This window comes from Salvelinus namaycush, chromosome 32 (assembly GCF_016432855.1).
Source record: "Salvelinus namaycush isolate Seneca chromosome 32, SaNama_1.0, whole genome shotgun sequence".
Taxonomy (NCBI): Eukaryota; Metazoa; Chordata; class Actinopteri; order Salmoniformes; family Salmonidae; genus Salvelinus; species Salvelinus namaycush.
Window position 1 is genome coordinate 26,684,985 of NC_052338.1, and position 22,798 is coordinate 26,707,782.

The following is a 22,798-nucleotide window of genomic DNA, read 5'->3' on the forward strand; positions in this document are numbered from 1 at the left end:
ATTAGACTGGTGGAAATTGGAGTCCAAATTTGAGATTTTTGGTTCCAAATACTGTGTCTTTGTGAGATGCAGTGGGGGTGAACGGATGATCTCTGCATGTGTATTTCCCACTGTAAAGCATGGAGGTGTGATGGTGTGGGGGTGCTTTGCTGGTGACACTGTCTGTAATTTATTTAGAATTCAAGGCACACTTAACCAGCATGGCTACCATAGCATTCCGCAGCGATACACCATCCCATCTGTTTTGGGCTTAGTGAGACTATCATTTGTTTTTCAACAGGACAATGACCCAACACACCTGCAGGCTGTGTAAGGACTATTTGACAAAGAAGGAGAGGGATGGAGTGCTGCATCAGATGACCTGGGCCCCACAATCCCCCGACCTCAACCCAATTGAGATGGTTTGGGATGAGTCGGACCACATAGTGAAGGAAAAGCACCCAACAAGTGCTCAGCATACGTGAGAACTCCTTCGAGACTGTTGGAATAGCATTCCAGGTGAATCTGGTTGAGAGAATGCCAAGAGTGTGAAAAGCTTTCATCAAGGCAAACGGTGTCTACTGTGAATAATCTCAAATCTAAAATATATTTGGATTTGTTTAACACTTTTTTGGTTACTACATGGTTCCATATGTGTTATTTCATGGTTTGATGTCTTCACTATTATTCTACAATGTAGAAAATAGTCAAAATAAAGAAAAACCCTTGAATGAGTAGGTGTGACTTTTAACTGATACTGTATATTTGTTTATTTTTTTCTCATATGTAGCTAGGGAACTGACTGTTATTGGTGTTATGAAGACCTTCACGCTGAGATGGCTGTTAAGACAAAACAACAGATATGCTATCCATGATACATTGAAATTAATTTTATAAAAGTAAGCTTTATGTAACGTATTTTTCAGTGCGGACACATTACATTTTTGCTTATTTAGATTTCCTGTTTTTGGCAATTAATAAATCTGTCCAGAACAGTACACCGTGTGGACCAAGGGGGCCAAGTAAGGATGCCAAAGGTACCGCATAAGGAAATGTGTACAGAGGCATGCATTCGATAACAACATATTTACATTTCTCCCATTGTTCCTGGTTCAGGAATAGCCCAATCCCCCTATACCTCAACGCCTACTGTTTCTTTAACCTTCCAGATTATGACAACTGCCAAATATCTCAATCGAGGTGTAAGCTGTGACTGTAGACATAGGCATTGCAACAAACACATCGCCACCCCACCTCAGTGGTCCAGGAATTATCCATCACATTCTGTCCAATTCTTCTCTCATTGTCTACAGGGTTTTCTAGAACCCTCCATGGGTTCCTTCAGTAGTTATGTGAAACCTAGACTATTCTTGAAGATGTCAACAACTGTAAAGGACAATAGGAGTTTCCACAGGACGAGGGTTGGGGTTCGGGGGAAGCCTTTTCTCACAAAAAACTAAGTTGTGAAATAAAGGAGACTGGTTTCCCTTAACGTGTGGGATTCTTATCTCCTATTAGTGTTGACATCATGCCAGTTAATGTAGCCCTAGGGAATTGTTTTCCACTTGGTTGTGCAGTAGTTTCTTCATTACAGACTATACATAACAATGCAAAAACATGTCCTGGAGGTCTCATGTATTAGCTTGTGACTGGGGCCACCTCGGGTCCACTTCTTAGCTCTTCGCCTCGGGGAAAGTAAAACATGATTAATTGTGGTATATATTGAACAGGGAAAATCTGCACAATACCAGTCAATCTTACAGAAGCTGTATGACAAATCTTTACCTTTTGCAAGATGTGGCCCTCTCACCTCCAGGCAGTTGCTTTGGGATTTGCCAGGCAACAGAAGCATCCCAGGCAACGGAAGCAACTTGTCTAGCAGTATGTGCAAAGAAGCCCTGCTAATAAAAGCTGGTTTAGGGCCGCCATCTTGTGGTAAAACTTTGTGTGCATCATGTATAAGACAGCCATCACTAACACAACCCATAACTAAAACCCCTTCTCAGAAAGGGATGTAAATAAGGAAAATACACCCTAAAAAGGTGGACTGTGCACTGAGTATCAACATAGAGACAACAGAACATTTAGAGAGGAACTTTATTGGAAAATATGAGAACTTGCCTAGTCAGCATGGCTCCACCTGCCCATATTCCTAACCAAAACTACAATAGGCTACATTTGCATGTACAACATGCCTGTTCTCATCTCGCATATATGCTTGAAAAGGGCACTAAGGAGATATCATAACCATTGCAGTGCCAGCCATTTTGAAACATATTTTCCTTTTTACTGTACATAGATAAAGAAGCTAGTGGAATTGTCTTTCTAAATAAAGTTGTTATCATTCTTCTTTTCATGTGAATGGCAGAAAGCTTTGTATATTTTTCTATCAAGTCTTTATTTATCCAGGAAATCCATTGGAAGCATCAGGGGATGGAGGCCCATGTAGGCACGAAGGCTTTCTGTCATATGTTAAGGTCATTCATTCAGTGTTAAATGTTTTATTTTTTAAAAACAGTTTGTGCGATTTGCTGTGTCTTTCTCTCTAGCGTGTAGGGCCGCCTCCTCTCCTACATTCATGCATTCTGTAGGCACACATGTAAAATATCCCTGGAACACACAGAGCACACACAGGTTAATGGACAATGGACATTAGAAACCAGCTGTAGACACCCAAAAAACCACAAGCCTCCCTTCAGCACCTACACTATCTATCAGGTCTGAAGGTTCAGCACTATGATGGAGCAAGGCCCCCCTAACCCATTGGAAGGCTAGGGAAAATCATCACCATATTGCTTTCATCAAACTCTTCAGATCTGCTAATGCTGAGGGACTAATGGCTTGTGAGTTGTTTTTGGACCGAAATATTGGGCATGTTGGTATGGAGCCAGTTTTGAGTACTGTGATTGACCCTGTATGTCAGTTCTTACCTGCAAAGAAGGTCATGAGCAGTGCCACCCAGCCCAATATGTAGGACCAAGAGAAACGCCAGTCACCGAAACGCTTGCCCAGGAAGTTCACTGTCACACCCGTGTAGATGGCCATTGCCAGAAGAACAAATAAGGCTGGGAGAAAGCAGGGGAATATAATAGGTAAATATGCTGTACTAAACATGTGTGCGTGTGTGTATGTGTGCGTGTGTGCATGTGTGAGACTCACTGGAGACGAAAAACATGATCCCTGCAGCGAAGGAGCGGTTGAACCTCTCGAAGGCGGAGAAGTGGGCGAAGGAGAGGATGCCTGCGATGATGCCCGCAAAGCACGACATCCCTGACAGGATCATAAAGGCCCGGGTGGCATTCCAATATGCTAGAAGGGGACAGACAGTAGTGAGCAGGATGACAACAACAGAGCCCCAGCATCCCCCCTTCAGGCAGTTTGACAACTAAACCTAGTACCATTCTCAGCCTCTAGGTGGCGCCATATTTCTCCTCATGTGCAACATTACTCTAAAATACATTCCAGTAACAGGTTTGTGACAACAGGATTGTAACATGAAACAAAGCAGCCATTGATGAGATGTCTCTGACAAATGACTTTAACTAGACTAGGAGGAAGCCTCTATTAACTACTGAGATGCTGCTGGTAGCCTATTCTCTTGGGCCATGTACAGGAGTGGTAAACATAGTTTTAATTACTATTGATCTCTTATGCTGTGTCCCAAATGGTACCCTATTCCCTATATAGTGCACTACTTTAGACCAGAGCCCTATGGGCATAGGGAATAGGGTGCCATTTGGGAGGTTTTGCTTGACGTGTGTTCTCACCGATGCTGTCCGTCTGCATGTAACACTTTCCCGACATGCAGTACCTCCACAGGCCCTGGTGGGCGAAGCTGCCCGACAGACGGTACTGCATCCAGTAGTCTGTTGCTGTGGAGACCACCAGCAGGATGTTCCCCACCATGGCACAGAACAGGCCCCCTCCCATGAAGCTGTACATCCTAAGAGATGCTGCTGTGGCCACTGTGTGGTACCTGATACTGCATGGGAAGACGAGGGAGGGTGGGTAAACACACCTGGATTATACAATGTTTTGTATGACACACACTCAGTTTGCTCTGGCCACTTCGTAGCTCCTCATACTGGGGAGGGAGATGATGAAGTTAGACACACACACCTGTACCTATCTGGTATGATCTACGTATGTAGAACACACTCAGTTTTAATAATAATTATTCCATACTGTTTAGAATGTAATAGAAACAGGAATAAGTTCAGTACGATTCTTGACACCGGATATAACTGTTACATGGACAGCAATATTTGAAAGCTAAAGTACAAATTGCTGAATCACAGTAGTCTCAAAATACTGGTAATTTTGGGATCATATATATTACAGAGTTTATAATTATCAGTTGAGCTCACTCATAAGCACTACTTCATATAATGCTATGGCACAGACAATAAGTCAGATACAATCTAAGCTTTATACGAAACCTGTTAACATATATGAACATTTGCTCCATATAGCATAAACAAACACGCATGTAGTTTTTACATTGTCATAGAATGCACGTTTACAACTAGTATCCCTAAACAGCTCTTTTGCCAAGTAAGTTCTGCCAAGCACTTAATTGAGTTTGATCAGTGTTTATTCAACCACTAGTTCACTATTGTCTTCTTTTCAGACTTCAGTTTACTGCGTAACTGTGTCTTTGGCACAACTATACATTTTTATTAAGGGAACATTATATAGATATACTGTATTTAGGATGCCCCTTACCTTGTTTCTTCAGTAAAAACACCCTCTTAACCGTTTACCTTTCTGGGGAGAAAGGGATAGAGGGAAAGAGAGAGACGTTGCAAGCCTAGGAGGAGAGATAGGAGAGTGGAAGAGAACTCCACTGGGCTATCCCCTCTGTTGATGGAAGCAAAATCCTTAAACAATCAGTCCCCATGTAACGGATGCAATTGAACAAGCCATTGCTAGTGGCACGGGATCATGTGACCCCCACAGCCCTTTTAATGTAGGCGGCTGGGAGGGGGTCAGGGGGTTAGGGTAGGGGCTTTGGCTGGTTTGTATTTGGTATGTTCTAGAATTGTGTATGTGCATAGGTATGCAGTACTGTTGGAGTCAATGCAACATGCTGAAGCCAACATTTTTTCTTTCAATGGATGTGTGGCTGTGGCGGCATGGATAGACAGTTAGACACACATACAGTATAGGGAGGGATGGCCCCTCTGTCTATCTGGTTGTCCTCTCTCTAATATACGGAATACATCTGTAATATGTTGCTCACCTGCTTCCTCATAATACTGTTTTTAAATACACTGTAAGTTGAATACTCTGTGATCATAGTTTTCCATGACAGTATTTATACAGTGAATTTTTTAGAGACACACACACAGACACACGCTCACAAACTGCCATCTAAAGACAGCTACAGTCTGTGAGGTCTGATTAAGGGATAGGCCATCTTCCAGTGACAGAAATGTCATACCCTTCATCAAAAGCCAACATCAATGTGTCATTTAACGGAATCAGTGGATCAAAACATAGCAAATATGACTGCCATTTAATTTCCCAATACATCAGTATTAGCATTTATGTCCAGAGGATGCAGACCCCAAACATGCAGATAAGGTTCTGTTTATGACTGCTTCATTATGCAAGGAGGTGAGTGGTGGGGATCATTTAAAGTAAAAGCGCTGGTTGACAATTTCAGGACATGTTTTGACAGTGTGAAAAGTGGTGTGATTTTTTTTTTTTAAAGGCTGTGCATATGGAGGTACATATGCTATCTGCTTGGCATTTTTCTTGAAAAAATTAGGCTACAACAGCTTTTTCAAACTGGAACTCCAAATCACGCTTGGTTTGTATGGTAGGCTACAGACACCATAGTCTTCTTGTTTGCTAGACAGACTCATGGCGCTCCTCCAGGGGCACTTGTTGTGTCAGCAGCTGTGGAAAGAGATTAGCACAAGAATACATGTTTATATTATAACAGTTATATATTGATTATATTGACATATACAACTTAAAAATATTGATTTGAATAAGTTTGGAACACAAAGAAAACTTTGCCAGTCAAATCAACAGGTAAGATAGTCATCAGGACCAGGTACAGCCCCCTTGTGGAGTGAAATAGTTATTACATTAGTGCTTTGTCATCCGGTCTGGTGCATTTAGGTAGCCTTTGCACGGTATACATCATTGTTGTCAACCTGCAATTGTATATTTTTGTTTGAGGATGGCTTACCACCTGTTGCCAAGTGTAGTGTATATATTAAATGTTGTGCATTGGCATATTTCACTAGCCTACCATAGACGACAATGCTAAGGCAGCGGCTTTATCGTATCTGTGTAAAGGCATGTACATCGGTCTGTGTTTGGTTCAAATTATCCGTCATCATGAGGCAATTTTTCTGGAAAGGAAGTGGTGACCTATATTGACCCGGAATTGGACGCCAAATCCGAGCGATTCTATCGGAGGAGTAAACATGGAGGACAACGGCGGTGAAGATCCTGTTAATAACAACAATAATACAACTGTATCTTCTGAGGGATCTATTATTAAGGTTACAGTCAAAACCCCGAAAGATAAGGAAGAAATCGCCATCTCGGAAGATGCCTCGGTCACTCAGGTTCGTTAATTTTGTTAATCCGTAGCTTGCTAGCGAGCGGCCACAAACGTTAGCTGCTTTGCTACATCATCATCATGCCCCTGCCCACTTGTGTGTGTGTGTGGTTAAGCATGTTGTTAGTGTAGTTAGTTAGCGAGCTAACATTTCAGAATTGGACGGTGTAGCGATATTTATAGCAAACTATTCACTAACTTTGTTATAATACCACTCTCAACTACTCTAGTCCTCTATATTGTTAGGTGCTTAGTTGTTTTATGTAGCCTAGCTAACGTTAGCTAACCGGCTTTCCAACTCAACAAATGACAGCTGATTCCCTGCACAGTCAAGGCAATGTGTCGTGTGACTTATGTATGTTAGTCATAAAAAAACAATATTTTAACTAAGTAGTTAGCTAACTAGGTAAATTGTTAGTTAACGTTGAATAAATGTTGTTAGCTAAATGCTAACGTTAGCTATCTAGTTTCTTAGCTGTTTCTCCAGAAACAACTTTGTGCTGGCCTTGGTACTCTATAAACAGTCTTTTTCTTCAGAATGTAACGGCACCTCATTGTTCTGAATATCAGTTACTGGACTTTAGATTTCTGTCCATGTGAATCATCTCTCCCATACACAAGTCCCCCTGTTACATTCAAGCTGATGTGTTATGCATCTGTCAGCTAATGTCTCTTTTCTTCCTGTCCTGTCACTCCAGTCCTGATTGATATCCTGAACAGCTTAATGGCCTACAGCTTATTTTACAACTGTTTAATGTGCCTCTCATATGTGTAGTATTCTTGTTGATCACTGGAGGCACAACACTAAGAGTGATTTGGTATTTGTGATCGGGTAGTATGATTCCTGTAATAGGATAAGCAATGAGCATTTACCCAGAGATGAGCAATGAGGATTTTCCCGGAGATAAGCAATGAGGATTTACCCAGAAACAAGACTTTAGAATTAAAATCAGTTAATTGAGAATTGTTTGACTACGTCTCTTTGTTTCCCTTTCTTCCCTCATCTGCCACCCTCTTTCTCTTGCTGTCCATCCCTCCTCTCTCTCTATATATCTTTCTCCTTTCCCAGTTTAAGGAGGAGATCTCGCGGAGGTTCAAAGCCAAGCAGGATCAGTTGGTTCTGATCTTTGCAGGGAAGATCCTGAAGGACGGGGATTCGCTCAACCAACACGGCATCAAGGACGGCCTGACAGTCCACCTGGTCATAAAGACGGCGCACAAGTAAGATGATGCAAAATGGATATTGTGTTTTAGTTGGATACTGTCGTCCTCTTCGGACATTTGGCAGAAAGGGAAAATTGGAATTGGAATTGGAAAAGGAATTGCTTGGTCAACTTTTGAATAGGTGAATAGGCTATATGTAGTGTCTCCACTTGCATCGTCGAATAGCTTTCGGTGACGCAACTGGTTAGTTTGTATTAAAGCGGGCGGTCACGTGTTTTTGCAGAATAGTATTACTAGTTTGAGCCGACAGATCTATAACTGACATTTCTATGTGAATTTGGTCGGGTCGCCAAATTCATATTTCATATTGTAGCTTTAATGTGAATATGGAAAAATTACTGATCAGTGCATTGTCCCTCCAGGGCAGGAGATGGCGCTAGTTCCTGCACCTCCCAGGTGGGCAGCAGTAGTGGCAGCTCCTCGGGCCCCAGTTCTGCAGTCCACTCCTCCACAGTAGGGTCCACTGGAGGCCCTGCCTCGGCACCCCCACAGACCCCCAACATACTGAGTGAGTTTACAAAGCTAAATAAGTACACACTTCTAATCTTATCTATCCACCCCTCACACACACCCAACAGTTTATACTGAAAAAGACATCCGACAACAATTTCCAAAGATCATTACTATCACCATCACGCCCTCTGACTATGCCCCTCTCCCTCCCTCCTAGCCGGGTTCGGTGACCTGTCCAGTCTGAGCAGCATGGGCATGGGCTCAGCTAACTTCATGGAGCTGCAGCAGCAAATGCAGAGCCAGCTGATGTCCAACCCAGAGATGCTGTCTCAGATCATGGAGAACCCCCTGGTGCAGAACATGATGTCCAACCCAGACCTGATGAGGCAGATGATTGTGGCCAACCCTCAGATGCAGCAGCTGATGGAGCGCAACCCCGAGATCTCCCACATGCTCAACAACCCCGAGCTTATGAGACAGGTGAGGGACCTTACAGTGAAATGCTTACTTACGAGCCCCTAACCAACAATGCAGTTTTAAAAAATACAGATAAGAAATAAAAGTAACAAGTAATTTAAGAGCAGCATTAAAATAACGATAGCAAGACTATATACTGGGGGGTACCGGTACAGAGTCAATGTGCGGGGGCACCAGTTAGTTGAGGTAGTATATACATGTGGGTAGAGTTATTAAAGTGACTATGCATAGATGATAACAACGGAGAGTAGCAGTGGTGTAAAAGAGGGGGGGGGGGGGGGGGGGGGGGGGGGTGGCAATGCAAGTAGTCTGGGTAGCCATTTAATTAATGTTCAGGGGTCATGGCTTGGGGGTAGAAGCTGTTTAGAAGCCTCTTGGACCTAGACTTGACGCTGCGGTACCGCTTGCAGTGCGGTAGCAGAGAGAACAGTCTGACTAGAGTGGCTGGAGTCTTTGACAATTTTTAGGGCCTTTCTCTGACACTGCCTGGTATAGAGGTCCTGGATGGCAGGAAGCTTGGCCCCAGTGATGCACTGGGCCGTTCACACTACCCTCTGTAGTGCCTTGCGGTCGGAGGTCGAGCAGTGTCCATACCAGGCAGTGATGTGTACCAGTCAGGATGCTCTCGATGGTGCATCTGTAGAACCTTTTGAGGATCTGAGGACCCATGCCATATCTTTTCAGTCTCCTGAGGGGGAATAGGTTTTGTCGTGCCCTCTTCACGACTGTCTTGGTGTGCTTGGACCATGTTAGTTTGTTGGTGATGTGGACACCAACAAACACCGCTCTCAACCTGCTCCACTGCAGCCCCGTCGATGAGAATGGGGGCGTGCTAGGTCCTCTTTTTCCTGTTATCCACAATCATCTCCTTTGTCTTGATCACGTTGAGGGAGAGAATGTTGTCCTGGCACCACACGGCCAGGTCTCTGACCTCCTCCCTATAGGCTGTCTCGTCGTTGTCGGTGATCAGGCCTACCACTGTTGTGTCATCGGCAAACTTAATGATGGTGTTGGAGTCGTGCCTGGCCGTGCAGTCATGAGTGAACAGGGAGTACAGGAGGGGACTGAGCACGTACCCCTGAGGGGCCCCTGTGTTGAGGATCAGCGTGGCGGATGTGTTGTTACCTACCCTTACTACCTGGGGGCGGCCCGTCAGGAAGTCCAGGATCCAGTTGCAGAGGGAGGTGTTTAGTCCCAGAGTCCTTAGCTTATTGATGAGCTTTCAGGGCACTATGGTGTTGAACGCTGAGCTGTAGTCAATGTATAGAATTCTCACATAGGTGTTCCTTTTGTCCAGGTGGTAAAGGGCAGTGTGGAGTGCAATAGAGATTAGAGGTTGACCAATTAATCGACATGGCAGATTGATTAGGGACGATTTCAAGTTTTCATAACAATTGGTAATCTGCCTTTTTGGACGACGATTACATTGCAATCCACGAGCAGACCGCGTGGCAGGCTGACCACCTGTTACACGAGTGCTGCATCAAAATGACCTTGTGGCTGCAAGGAGCCAAGGTAAGTTGCTAGCTAGCATTAAACTTATCTTATAAAAAACAATCAATCTTCACATAATCACTAGTTAACTACACATGGTTGACGATATTACTAGGTTAACTAGCTTGTTCTGCGTTGCATGTAATCAATGCCGTGCCTGTTCATTTATTATCGAATCACAGCCTACTTCAACATGATGATTTAACAAAAGCTCATTCGCGAAAAAAACAACACAATTGTTGCAATAATGTACCTAACCATAAACATCAATGCCCCTCTTAAAATCAATACACAAGTATATATTTTTTTAAACCTGCATATGCAGTTAAAATAAATTAATGTTAGAAGGCAATATTAACTAGGAAAATGAAAGAAATTTCATTTCTTGCAGCAGTTTGGGCCGCCTGGCTCGTTGCGAACTGTTGAAGGGCCATTTATTCCTAACAAAGACCGTAATAAATGTTCCTGGATTTTACATAATTACTACTTAACATTGAAGGTTGTGCAATGTAACAGTAATATTTAGACTTAGGGTTGCCATTCGATAAAATACGGAACGGTGCCGTATTTCACTGAGAGAATAAACGTTTTGTTTTTCGAAATTATAGTTTCCGAATTTGACCATATTAATGACCAAAGGCTCGTATTTCTGTGTGTTTATTATATTATAATTAAGTATATGATTTGATAGAGCAGTCTGACTGAGCGGTGATAGGCAGCAGCAGGCTCGTAAGCATTCATTCAAATATATATATATATATAAAAGATTCCTGGATTTTACATAATTATTCCTAGACCCAATTTGAGTGGGTCTAGGAATAAATATATAATCGTCCGTTATATATATATTTATGAAATAAATGACAATGACAACAATATATATATAAAAATCGTCCGATTTAATCGGTATCGGCTTTTTTTGGGCCTCCAGTAATCGGTATTGGTGTTGAGAAATCATAATCGGTTGACCTCTAATAGAGATTGTATGATCTGTTGGGGTGTTGTGCAAATTGGAGTGGGTCTAGGGTTTCTGGGATAATGGTGTTGATAATGATAATGATGTAAGCCATGACCAGCCTTTCAAAGCACTTCATGGCTACAGATGTGAGTACTATGAGTCGGTAGTCATTTAGGCAAGTTACCTTAGTGTTCTTGGGCACAGGGCCTATGGTGGTCTGCTTAAAACATGTTGGTATTACAGGGCTCCCAAGTGGCACAGTGGTCTAAGACACTGCATTTGAGTGCAAGAGGCGTCACTGCAGTACCTGGTTCATGTCCAGGGTGTATCACATCCGGCCATGATTGGAAGTCCCATAGGGCAGCACACAATTGGCCCAGCGTCTACCGGATTTGGCTGGGGTAGGCTGTCATTGTAAATAAGAATTTGTTCTTAACTGTCTTGCCTAGTTAAGCATGCTCGCAGTACACGTCCTGGTAATCCGTCTGGCCCTGCAACCTTGTGAATGTTGACCCGTTTAAAGGTCTTACTCACATTGGCTGCGGAGAGCGTGCTGGTGATCTCATGCATGTGCTCTCATGCATATTTCAGTGTTATTTGCCTTGAAGCGAGCATAGAAGTAGTTTAGATCGTCTGGTAGGCTTGTGTCACTGGGCAGCTCTCGGCTGTGTTTCCCTTTGTAGTCTGTAATGGTTTGCGAGCCCTGCCACATCCGACGAGCGTCAGAGCCGATGTAGTACGATTCAATCTTATTAACGTTTTGCCTGTTTGTTGGAGGGCATAGCGGGATTTCTTATAAGCCCCGGGATATAGTCCCGCTCCTTGAAAGCGGCTGTTCTAGCCTTTATTTCAGTGCGGATGTTGCCTGTAATCCATGGCTTCTGTTTGGGGTTAGTACGTACAGTCACTGTGGGGACGATGTCATTGATGCACTTATTGATGTAGCCAATGACTGATGTTGTGTAATCCTCAATGCCATCGGAGGAATCTCGGAACATATTCCAGTCTGTGTTAGCAAAACAGTCCTGTAGCTTAGCATCTGCTTCATCTGACCACTTTTTTATTGATCTAGTCACTGGTGCTTCCTACTTTAATTTTCCCTTGTAAACAGGAATTAGGAGGATAGAATTATGGTCAGATTTGCCAAATGGAGGGCGAGGGAGAGCTTTGTATGTGTCTCGGTGTGTGGAGAAAAGGTTGTCCAGAGTTGTTTTTTTTTACCCTCTGGTTGCACATTTAACATGCTGATAGAAATTTGGTAAAAACGGATTTAACTTCACTAGGGTAGGGGGCAGCACTCTGAATTTTGGATGAAAAGCGTTCCCAAATTAAACTGCCTGCTACTCAGGCCCAGAAGCTAGGATATGCATATAATTAGTAGATTTGGATAGAAAACACTCTAAAGTTTCCATAACTGTTAAAATAATGTCTGGGTATAACAGAACTGATATGGCAGGTGAAAACCTGAGGAAAATCCATCCAGGAAGTACTATTATTTTGAAAGGCTGTTTTTCCATTGAAAACCTATCCACCATACAAAGACTTAGGACCCAGTTCACGATCTCTATGGCTTCATCTACATGTGGCCAGTCTTTAGGCATTGTTTCAGGCTTTTACTCTGAAAAATTAGGGAGATACAGCACTTTCAATGAGTGGACAGTGGACATTTCCAGACATGAGCCAAGCGTGTGATCGGGAGCTCGCCTTTCTTGTTTCTCTTTTTCTATTGACGAAGCTTTTGTCCTGTTGAAATATTATTTATGACAAAAACAACCTGAGGATTAATTTTAAACACCGTTTGACATGTTTCTACGAACTTTTACTGTACTTTTTTTGACTTTTTGTCGATGTTGAGAGCGCGCATTGTGCCTTTTGGATTACTGAACTGAACGCACCAACAAAAAGGTTTTTGGACATAAAGAGGGACATTATCGAACAAAACAAACATTTATTGTCTAACATGGAGACCTGGGAGCGCCACCAGATGAAGATCATCAAAGGTAAGTGATTAATTTTAACTCTATTTCTGACTTTTGTGACACCTCTCCTTGGTTGGAAAATGACTGTATGGTTTTCTGTGACTGGGCGCTGACCTAACATAATCGCATGGTGTGCTTTTGCCGTAAAGCCTTTTTGAAATCTGACACAGCGGCTGGATTAACAAGACGTTTATCTTTAATCCTATGTATAAAACTTTTATTTTTCATCAATGTTTATGATGAGTATTTCTGTAATTTGATGTGGCTCTCTGAAATTTCACCGGATGTTTGTTTGAGACAATGATTACTGTAGATAACGCGCCAATTTCAACTGAGGTTTTTGGACATAAAGATGAACTTTATCAAACAAAACACACATTTATTGTGTAACATGAAGTCCTGTGAGTGCCATCTGATGAAGATCATCAAAGGTTAGTGATTAATTTAATCGCTATTTCTGACTTTTGTGAGCCCTCTCCTTGGCTGGAAAATGGCTGTATGGTTTTCTGTGACTAGGCGCTGACCTAACATAATTGCGTGGTGTGCTTTTGCTGTAAAGCCTTTTTGAAATCGGACACTGTGGTTGAATTTACAAGAAGTTTCTTTAAAATGGTGTATAATACTTGTATGTTTGAGGGATTTTAATTATGGGATTTCTGTTGTTTTGAATTTGTCGCCCTGCAATTTCACTTGCTGTTGTCGAGGTCTGACGCTACCGTCCCACTGGTGCCAGACAGGTAAAGTTTCCCTGCATTAAAGTCCCTGGCTACTAGTGAGCATTTTCTTGTTTGCTTATGGCGGAATACAGCTCATTCAATGCTGTCTTAGTGCCAGTCTCAGTCTGTGGTGGTATGTAGACAGAATGGAAGGCCATTTTAATTGCGCTGGAGACACAGTACACTGGCAGGTTGGGATTGGCTAGAGTGTACTGTGTTGCTGACAGGTTGGGATTGGCTGGAGGTGTACTGTGTTACTGACGGGTTGGGAGTGGCTGGAGTGTACTGGATCACTGTCAGGTTGGGATTGGCTGGAGTGTACCGTGTTACTGACAGGTTGGGATTGGCTGGAGTGTACTGTGTTACTGACGGGTTGGGATTGGCTGGAGTGTACTGTGTTACTGACGGGTTGGGAGTGGCTGGAGTGTACTGGATCACTGTCAGGTTGGGATTGGCTGGAGTGTACTGGATCACTGACAGGTTTGGGATTGGCTGGAGTGTACTGTGTCACTGACAGGTTGTGATTGGCTGGAGGTTGCTGGATCACTGACAGGTTGGGATTGGCTGGAGTGTACTGTGTTACTGACAGGTTGGGATTGGCTGGAGTGTACTGGATCACTGACAGGTTGGGATTGGCTGGAGTGTACTGTGTCACTGACAGGTTGGGATTGGCTGGAGGTTGATGGATCACTGACAGGTTGGGATTGGCTGGAGTGTACTGTGTTACTGACAGGTTGGGGTTGGCTGGAGTGTACTGTGTTACTGACAGGTTGGGATTGGCTGGAGTGTACTGTGTTACTGACAGGTTGGGATTGGCTGGAGTGTACTGTGTTACTGACAGGTTGGGATTGGCTGGAGTGTACTCGATCACTGACAGGTTGGGATTGGCTGGAGTGTACTGTGTTACTGACAGGTTGGGATTGGCTGGAGTGTACTGTGTTACTGACAGGTTGGGATTGGCTGGAGTGTACTGTGTTACTGACGGGTTGGGATTGTTGGAATGTACCGTGTTACTGACAGGTTGGGATTGGCTGGAGTGTACTGTGTTACTGACAGGTTGGGATTGGCTGGAGTGCACTGTGTTACTGACGGGTCGGGATTGGCTGGAGTGTACTGTGTCACTAACGGGTTGGGATTGGCTGGAGTGTACTGGATCACTGACAGGTTGGGATTGGCTGGAGTGTACTGTGTTACTGACGGGTTGGGATTGGCTGGAGTGTACTGTGTTACTGACAGGTTGGGATTGGCTGGAGTGTACCGTCTTACTGACAGGTTGGGATTGGCTGGAGTGTACTGTGTTACTGACGGGTTGGGATTGGCTGGAGTATACTGTGTTACTGACAGGTTGGGATTGGCTGGAGTGTACTGGATCACTGACAGGTTGGGATTGGCTGGAGTGTACTGGGTCACTGACAGGTTGGGATTAGCTGGTGTGTACTGGATCACTGACAGGTTGGGATTGGCTGGAGTGTACTGTGTTACTGACGGGTTGGGATTGGCTGGAGTTTACTGTGTTACTGACGGGTTGGGATTGGCTGGAGTGTACTGTGTTACTGACGGGTATTGATTGGCTGGAGTGTACTGTGTTACTGTCGTATTGATTGGCTGGAGTGTACTGTGTTACTGACAGGTATTGATTGGCTGGAGTGTACTGTGTTACTGACGGGTTGGGATTGGCTGGAGTGTACTGGATCACTGACGGGTTGGGATTGGCTGGAGTGTACTGTGTTTCTGACGGGTTGGGATTGGCTGGAGTGTACTGTGTCACACACAGGTTGGGATTGGCTGGAGTATACTGTGTTACTGACGGGTTGGGGTTTGGCTGGAGTGTACTGTGTTACTGACAGGTTGGGGTTTGGCTGGAGTGTACTGTGTTACTGACAGGTTGGGATTGGCTGGAGTGTACTGGGTCACTGACGGGTTGGGATTGGCTGGAGTGTACTGTGTTACTGACGGGTTGGGATTGGCTGGAGTGTACTGGGTCACTGACGGGTTGGGATTGGCTGGAGTGTACTGTGTTACTGACAGGTTGGGATTGGCTGGAGTGTACTGTGTTACTGACTGGTTGGGATTGGCTGGAGTGTACTGTGTTACTGACAGGTTGGGATTGGCTGGAGTGTACTGTGTTACTGACGGGTTGGGATTGGCTGGAGTGTACTGTGTTACTGACAGGTTGGGATTGGCTGGAGTGTACTGGATCACTGACAGGTTGGGATTGGCTGGAGTGTACTGTGTTACTGACAGGTTGGGATTGGCTGGAGTGTACTGTGCTACTGACGGGTTGGGATTGGCTGGAGTGTACTGTGTTACTGACGGGTTGGGATTGGCTGGAGTGTACTGTGTTACTGACGGGTTGGGATTGGCTGGAGTGTACTGTGTTACTGACAGGTTGGGATTGGCTGGAGTGTACTGGATCACTGACAGGTTGGGATTGGCTGGAGTGTACTGTGTTACTGACTGGTTGGGATTGGCTGTAGTGTACTGTGTTACTGACAGGTTGGGATTGGCTGGAGTGTACTGTGTTACTGACAGGTTGGGATTGGCTGGAGTGTACTGTGTTACTGACAGCTTTTTTTTTCATTTATTTTTTAACGTTGGGAAGTCTACTGCTTTTTGAGAGGCATCTTTACATTTAGCTGCATTCTAAATTATTTAAAGAAATAGGTTTCTCAGACACAGATTAAGTTTAGTCCTGGACTAATAAGAATTTGAGAAAATTTTAAATAATTTTTGTCCAGAATAAGGCTTAGCCTTATCTGTGTCTGGATAATATGTTTGGTCTAGCTTACCCCTCTTGAGTCCCTATACCCCAGAACCCAGCCTAGCTGAAAAATTCCTGTCAACACCTTCCTGTTCCCTTCTCCTCAGACCATGGAGCTGGCCAGGAACCCTGCTATGATGCAGGAGATGATGCGTAACCAGGACCGGGCACTTAGCAACCTGGAGAGCATCCCGGGGGGCTACAACGCCCTGCGAAGGATGTACACAGACATCCAGGAACCCATGTTCAGCGCCGCACGAGACCAGGTACCCACTGATGATAGTTAATTAAAATCAATTGACATCACGACTAAGTTAAAATTCAAACCAGGGATTCACCCATTTTTTGAAAGGTTTTTCAGCCTCAGAAACAAACTCTAAGCTATCCCATGGAGAGTGCTGAACATAAACTCCAATGGTATTCAACAAGTTGATAATGACTTATTTCTCTCCTCTCTCCCAGTTTGGAAACAACCCTTTCTCAGCCCTGGGGGGCAACTCTGATGAGGGGGTGCAGCCGTCGAGGACAGAGAACCGGGAACCGCTGCCCAACCCATGGGGCCCCCCCAGCTCCACCCACCCCTCTGAGGGTGGAGGGGGCACGGGCACCACAGGCTCGTCTACCACTGGCAGCACCAACCCCAGTGTCTCCAACCCTCTGGGTGTCAACTCTGCCAGTCTGGGAAATGGTACGGTAATACATAGACTGACTTCCTGTTGAAGTGACAGCATTCAGTTGATATACTACAGCTTCACATACTGTAATAGCACATGTGGACGTGAATTCTTAAATGCATACTTATCAATTCTTGACACCCATACATACAGTGCATTCAGACCCCTTGAGTTTTTCCACATTTTGTTACGTAACAGCCTTATTCTAAAATGGATTAAATATATATTTTTCCTCAATACCCCATAATGACAAATACCCCACAATGACAAAGAAAAAAAACAAGTGTAGACATTTTTGAAAATGTATTAAAATTAAAAACGGAAATATCACATTTACGTAAGTATTCAGACCCTTTACTCTGTACTTTCTTATAGCACCTTTGGAAGCGATTACAGCCTCAAGTCTTCTTCAAGCTTGGCACAACTGTATTTGGGGAGTTTCTCCCTTTCTTCTCTGCAGATCCTCTCAAGCTCTGTCAGGTTGGATGGGGAGCATCGCTACACAGCTATTTTCAGGTCTCTCCAGAGATGTTCGATCGGGTTCAAGTCTGGGCTCTGGCTGAGCCACTCAAGGACATTCAGAGACCGAAGCCACTCCTGCGTTGTCTTGGCTGTGTGCTTAGGGTCGTTGTCCTGTTGGAAAGTGAATCTTCGCCCCAGTCTGAGTTCTTCAGCACTCTGGAGCAGGTTTTCATCAAGGATCTCTCTCTACTTTGCTCAGTTATCTTTCCCTTGATCCTGACTAGTCTCCCAGTCCCTGCCTCTGGAAAAAAATCCCCACAACATGATGCTGCCACCACCATGCTTCACCGTAGGGATGGGGCCAGGTTTCCTCTAGACGTGACGTTTGGCATTCAGGCCAAAGAGTTCACTCTTGGTTTTATCCGACCAGAGAATCTTGTTTCTCATGGTCTGAGAGTCCTTTAGTTGCCTTTTAGAAAACTCCAAGCGGGCTGTTATGTGCCTTTTACTGAGTTGCTTCCGTCTGGCCACTCTACCATAAAGGCCTGATTGGTGGAGTATTGCAGAGATGGTTGTCCTTCTGGAAGTTTCTCCCATCTCCACAGAAGAACTCTGGAGCTGTGTCAGAGTGACCATCGGGTTCTTGGCCACCTCCCTGACCAAGGCCCTTCTCCCCCGATTGCTCAGTTTGTCAGGGCGGCCAGCTCTAGGAAGAGTCTTGGTGGTTCCAAACTTCTTCCATTTAAGAATGATGGACGCCAATGTGTTCTTGGTGACCTTCAATGCTGCAGAAATTGGTGTGTGCCTTTACAAATCATGTCCAATCAATTGAATTTACCACAGGTGGACTCCAGTCAAGTTGTAGAAACATCTCAAGGATGGATGGAATCAATGGAAACAGGATGCACCTGAGCTCAATTTCAAGTCTCATAGCAAAGGGTCTCAATACTTATGTAAATAAGGTATCTGTTTTATTTTTAATACATTTGCTAAAATGTCTAAACCTGTTTTCGCTTTGTCGTTATGGGGTATTGTGTGTAGATTGATGAGGATTTGTTTTTATTTAATCAATTTTAGAATAAGGCTGTATCCTAACAGATTGTGGAAAAAGTCAAGGGGGGTCTGCATACTTCCGAATGCGCTGTATGTCAAGTTGGGGATTGTAAGCACACGCGCACACACACACACACACACACACAACTGCACTTACCCACCCCCCATCAACCTCTCTCTCTCTGTGTGTGTGTGTGTGTGTGTGTGTGTGTGTGTGTGTGTGTGTGTGTGTGTGTGTGTGTGTCCCAGGCATGTTCAGCAGTCCAGGCATGCAGAGTCTGATGCAGCAGATTTCAGAGAACCCCCAGCTGATGCAGAACATGCTGTCTGCTCCCTACATGCGCAGTATGATGCAGTCTCTGGCCCAGAACCCAGACATGGCCTCTCAGGTCTGTAGCAACAGAGTAGTGGGGGTTATCATGGTTCATAAAGTCACTTTAAGTGTGTCATATGGCACCCTATTCCCTTTATAGTACACTACTACCCATAGGGGCCATGGTTAAAAGTAGTGCACTATAAATAGGGTGACATTTGGGACACAAATAATCTGAACGCAGGGGGATCCATAGGAATCGATGGGAATGGGTTGTCTGTAATTAATTGGCAGCTGTACAGAACAGATCCAGCTGGCAGTGCTGTACCTCGCGGTATCTAGAACAGGTCCAGCTGGCTGGCAGTGCTGTACCTCGAGGTATCTAGAACAGGTCCAGCTGGCTGGCGGTGCGGTGCGGTACCTTGAGGTATCTAGAACAGGTCCAGCTGGCTGGCGGTGCGGTGCGGTACCTTGAGGTATCTAGAACAGGTCCAGCTGGCTGGCGGTGCGGTGCGGTACCTTGAGGTATCTAGAACAGGTCCAGCTGGCTGGCAGTGCTGTACCTCGAGGTATCTAGAACAGGTCCAGCTGGCTGGCGGTGCGGCACCGATCTCCATATAGATAGACCAATGTGAGGAAGAGGGTGAACAACCTCCCCACTGGGGAAGCAGCTGATGAACGACAGGACCCTGATCTTCTCTCACCTTCTGTGTCTCCCGCAGGTGTTGATGAATAATCCCCTGTTTGCTGGAAATCCCCAACTGCAGGAACAGTTCAGGAGCCAGCTGCCTGTCTTCCTGCAGCAGGTATATACACACACACACACACACACACACACACACACACACACACTCTCTAACAGACAAATGTATAACAGAGAGCTGAACCTGTCCCAAGGACTTGATTGAATTGTTTGAGTCTGGACTGGATGATTTGTTTCAGAATGTTAATTGATTCATTGTTAGTTTGATTGTGACTGTTGTTTAGATGCAGAACCCAGAGGCGCTCTCTGTCATGACCAACCCCCGAGCCATGCAGGCTCTCCTCCAGATACAACAGGGCCTACAGACGCTGCAGACAGAAGCACCAGGACTCATGCCCAGGTACACACACACTGATGTACACACACACCCACACACTGATGCACACACTCACACTGACATATATACACACACACACACACCACAGGAGGTTGGTGGCACCTTAATTGGGGAGGATGGGCTCGTGGTAATGACTGGAGCGGAATGGTATCAAATACAACAAACGCTCTGTTCCAGCCATTATTGTGAGCCGTCCTCCCCTCAGCAGCCTCCGCTGACGAACACACACACTGACACACACACACACACACACACACTGAGACACACTTTGGGTAGTAGCCTAAATACTCTGTTAGACAATATGTTCTCGGAGTCTGTACTAACCCCTTTGTGTCTCCCAGTTTGGCACCGGGTGGGCTGCCAGGTGGTCTACCAGGGGGGCTAGTAGGTGGATTACCAGGTGGAATACCCACAACCCCCCTGTCCGTAGGAGGGGGTGTGGCTCCAGAGAACCCCGTCTCTTCGCCGAGCGCTGGGACAAACCCCGCCCAGCAGCTGATGATGCAGCAGATGCTCCAAATGTTCGCAGGAGGGAATGCCTCGGTACTTACCACACACATCCTGTTTTCCCTCATTCTGTTTTACTGTTGATTGATTAGTTGATGATTGGTTGACTGATTTGATTGAGTGATTGTGACTGATCCCCCCCTACAGAGCCAGACCCCGGAGGTGCAGTTCCAGCAGCAGCTGGAGCAGCTGGGTGCTATGGGCTTCATCAACCGAGAGGCCAACCTGCAGGCCCTCATCGCTACAGGAGGAGATGTCAACGCTGCCATCGAGAGACTGCTGGGCTCTCAGCCCTCATAAAGACACACTCACTCACACACACACAGTTACGTATATAAGCATACGTCAATACAGACACACGCATACACACTATCCAGCTCTGGGTAGCAAGGGATAAACACACACACATACTGTCTACAGACAACCAAGAAGTGAAATGAACCGTCCCAAACCGACACAGATGAGACCCGGTCAGGATATGTACCATTCTAAACATCCACCGCAGCCTCCTGTCAGATCATGCCCCACCCCCATATCCCCTGTTCTTAGCCTCATCCACAGAGCTCTGCCCAGCAGAACCAGACTGACCAGACCATCTCAACAGAGGGGTGTGAAAGGGAAGGGGGCGAAAGGCACCCTCTCTTAAACAGAGATGCTTTATCCTACAAGATTCACTCATCCATCTTCCTCTCTAATAAATCTGAGGGGTTTATTCAATGAGATGAGTTCAGAGTGCGGCAGATAGAAATGCATTCACTGCATTGCATAGAGCTGTTATGGCGCATTTGTTTCCTGTCTATATGTTGCATTTCTGTCTACAGTGATGTGAACAATCCACCATTTTGACCAAACCCCTGATGTGCAGGGTATATGGAGAGGGGAGGAAGAGAGAAATACAAAATAGTTTTGTCAATCTCACACGGATATCAGGCCCCAATCCCTTCCCCCTCTTTCCACTACTTTAACCGTCCAAAACCCTTTCTATTTATTGCTATTGCTGAAAAGAAAAGATCCCCCACACTTCCCTAAAATTGCAAAATTGTCATTCCAGATAGGATATATCCATCTCTTCTCAGCCGTGAATTGTTCCCCCCAGGCTCCACGCACGGTGCCTTGTTTTCCACAAACCCCTTTAACAACAACCCCTCCCATCAAATGGATGGATTTGATCAAACCCTGGCTAGTCAAATCAAATGAGTCTGCCGGTGCTGGTGTAGATTGACTTCACACAGGCGGTGCCACAAGATTGAGACCTTTGATAAGATTGAGAAATGTCATGATAATCGTTAATGAAGGAAGAAATGTGTGGTTCTGAGGAAGACACAGAAAGACGAGACAGATTTCCTTTTCGTTTTAATCTGATTCATTATGTTTTTTAATTTGAGGTGTAAGTCGTACCTACCTATAGATAATCTGTTTTGTCTCATCATTAAACAAAACTCTTCCTGGAAAATGTATGACTAAAATATTATGAAAAAAGGCTTTACATTTTTGGTATGGTGTGGCACCATACGTTGTTGTAAATTAGGTTCTTGCTTTTTGCTTTTATTTTAGCATTGTAGTTGTGGTAACCTTGGCAATGGCTTCCATAGCTGTGATTTGTCTGTTGGCCTCAGCTGAAAATCCATACCCAATTCAACATGTTTGAACTAACTTTTAACAGTACTGTACTACAAAATAAAACTAAGTTGGTCAATAAGAACCCTATTTCAAATTGTGACCATCCTGACTTGTAGTATGAAGGGAAATCTGTTTTTGCATGACAATGCCCCTGTGTAGAAAGCGAGGTCCATACAGAAATGGTTTGTTCAATCAAGTTGTAGAAACATCTCAAGGATGATCAATGGAAACATGATGCATCTGAGCTCAATTTCGAGTCTCATAGTAAAGGGGCAGAATACTTACGTAAATAAGTGATTTCAGTTTCTTTTATTTTTTATAAAGATATATAATGGCAAATTTCTCAACCTATTTTTGCTTTGTCATTATGGGTTATTGTGTGTAGATTGCTGAGGAATTGTTTTATTTAATCCATTTTCGAATAACGTAACAAAATGTGGAATAAGTC

General features: G+C 44.6%; 2 protein-coding genes across 2 annotated transcripts; one reads left to right on the forward strand and one right to left on the reverse strand.

Annotated features, from left to right (window-relative positions):
* Nucleotides 1-2,524: 2,524 nt before the first annotated feature.
* On the reverse strand, nucleotides 2,525-3,921 carry LOC120026868 (lens fiber membrane intrinsic protein-like). Its single transcript, XM_038971585.1, has 4 exons — nucleotides 3,747-3,921; nucleotides 3,139-3,288; nucleotides 2,910-3,044; nucleotides 2,525-2,589 (listed from the first exon to the last, which is right to left on the reverse strand). Exons 1-4 carry the CDS (start codon nucleotides 3,919-3,921, stop codon nucleotides 2,525-2,527), a joined length of 525 nt encoding a protein of 174 aa, XP_038827513.1.
* A 2,454-nt stretch (nucleotides 3,922-6,375) lies between these two features.
* LOC120026987 (ubiquilin-4-like) lies at nucleotides 6,376-22,437 on the forward strand. Its single transcript, XM_038971818.1, has 11 exons — nucleotides 6,376-6,566; nucleotides 7,629-7,780; nucleotides 8,146-8,291; nucleotides 8,454-8,716; nucleotides 16,729-16,887; nucleotides 17,084-17,309; nucleotides 19,060-19,199; nucleotides 19,846-19,929; nucleotides 20,111-20,226; nucleotides 20,565-20,766; nucleotides 20,878-22,437. The coding sequence occupies exons 1-11, from the start codon at nucleotides 6,423-6,425 to the stop codon at nucleotides 21,028-21,030; spliced, it is 1,785 nt and encodes a 594-aa protein (XP_038827746.1). The 5' UTR covers nucleotides 6,376-6,422; the 3' UTR covers nucleotides 21,031-22,437.
* The last annotated feature ends 361 nt before the right edge of the window (nucleotides 22,438-22,798 follow it).

Coding starts and splice junctions, on each gene's coding strand:
- LOC120026868 (XM_038971585.1), bottom strand. CDS start 3,921: ATGTACAGCTTCATGGGAGGGGGCCTGTTCTGTGCCATGGTGGGGAAC. Junction 3,289..3,746: donor CATGCAGACGGACAGCATCG/GTGAGAACACAC, acceptor GTCCCCTTCTAG/CATATTGGAATGCCACCCGG. Junction 2,590..2,909: donor GCTCATGACCTTCTTTGCAG/GTAAGAACTGAC, acceptor TGTGTGTTCCAG/GGATATTTTACATGTGTGCC.
- LOC120026987 (XM_038971818.1), top strand. CDS start 6,423: ATGGAGGACAACGGCGGTGAAGATCCTGTTAATAACAACAATAATACA. Junction 7,781..8,145: donor GTCATAAAGACGGCGCACAA/GTAAGATGATGC, acceptor TTGTCCCTCCAG/GGCAGGAGATGGCGCTAGTT. Junction 8,292..8,453: donor ACAGACCCCCAACATACTGA/GTGAGTTTACAA, acceptor CCTCCCTCCTAG/CCGGGTTCGGTGACCTGTCC.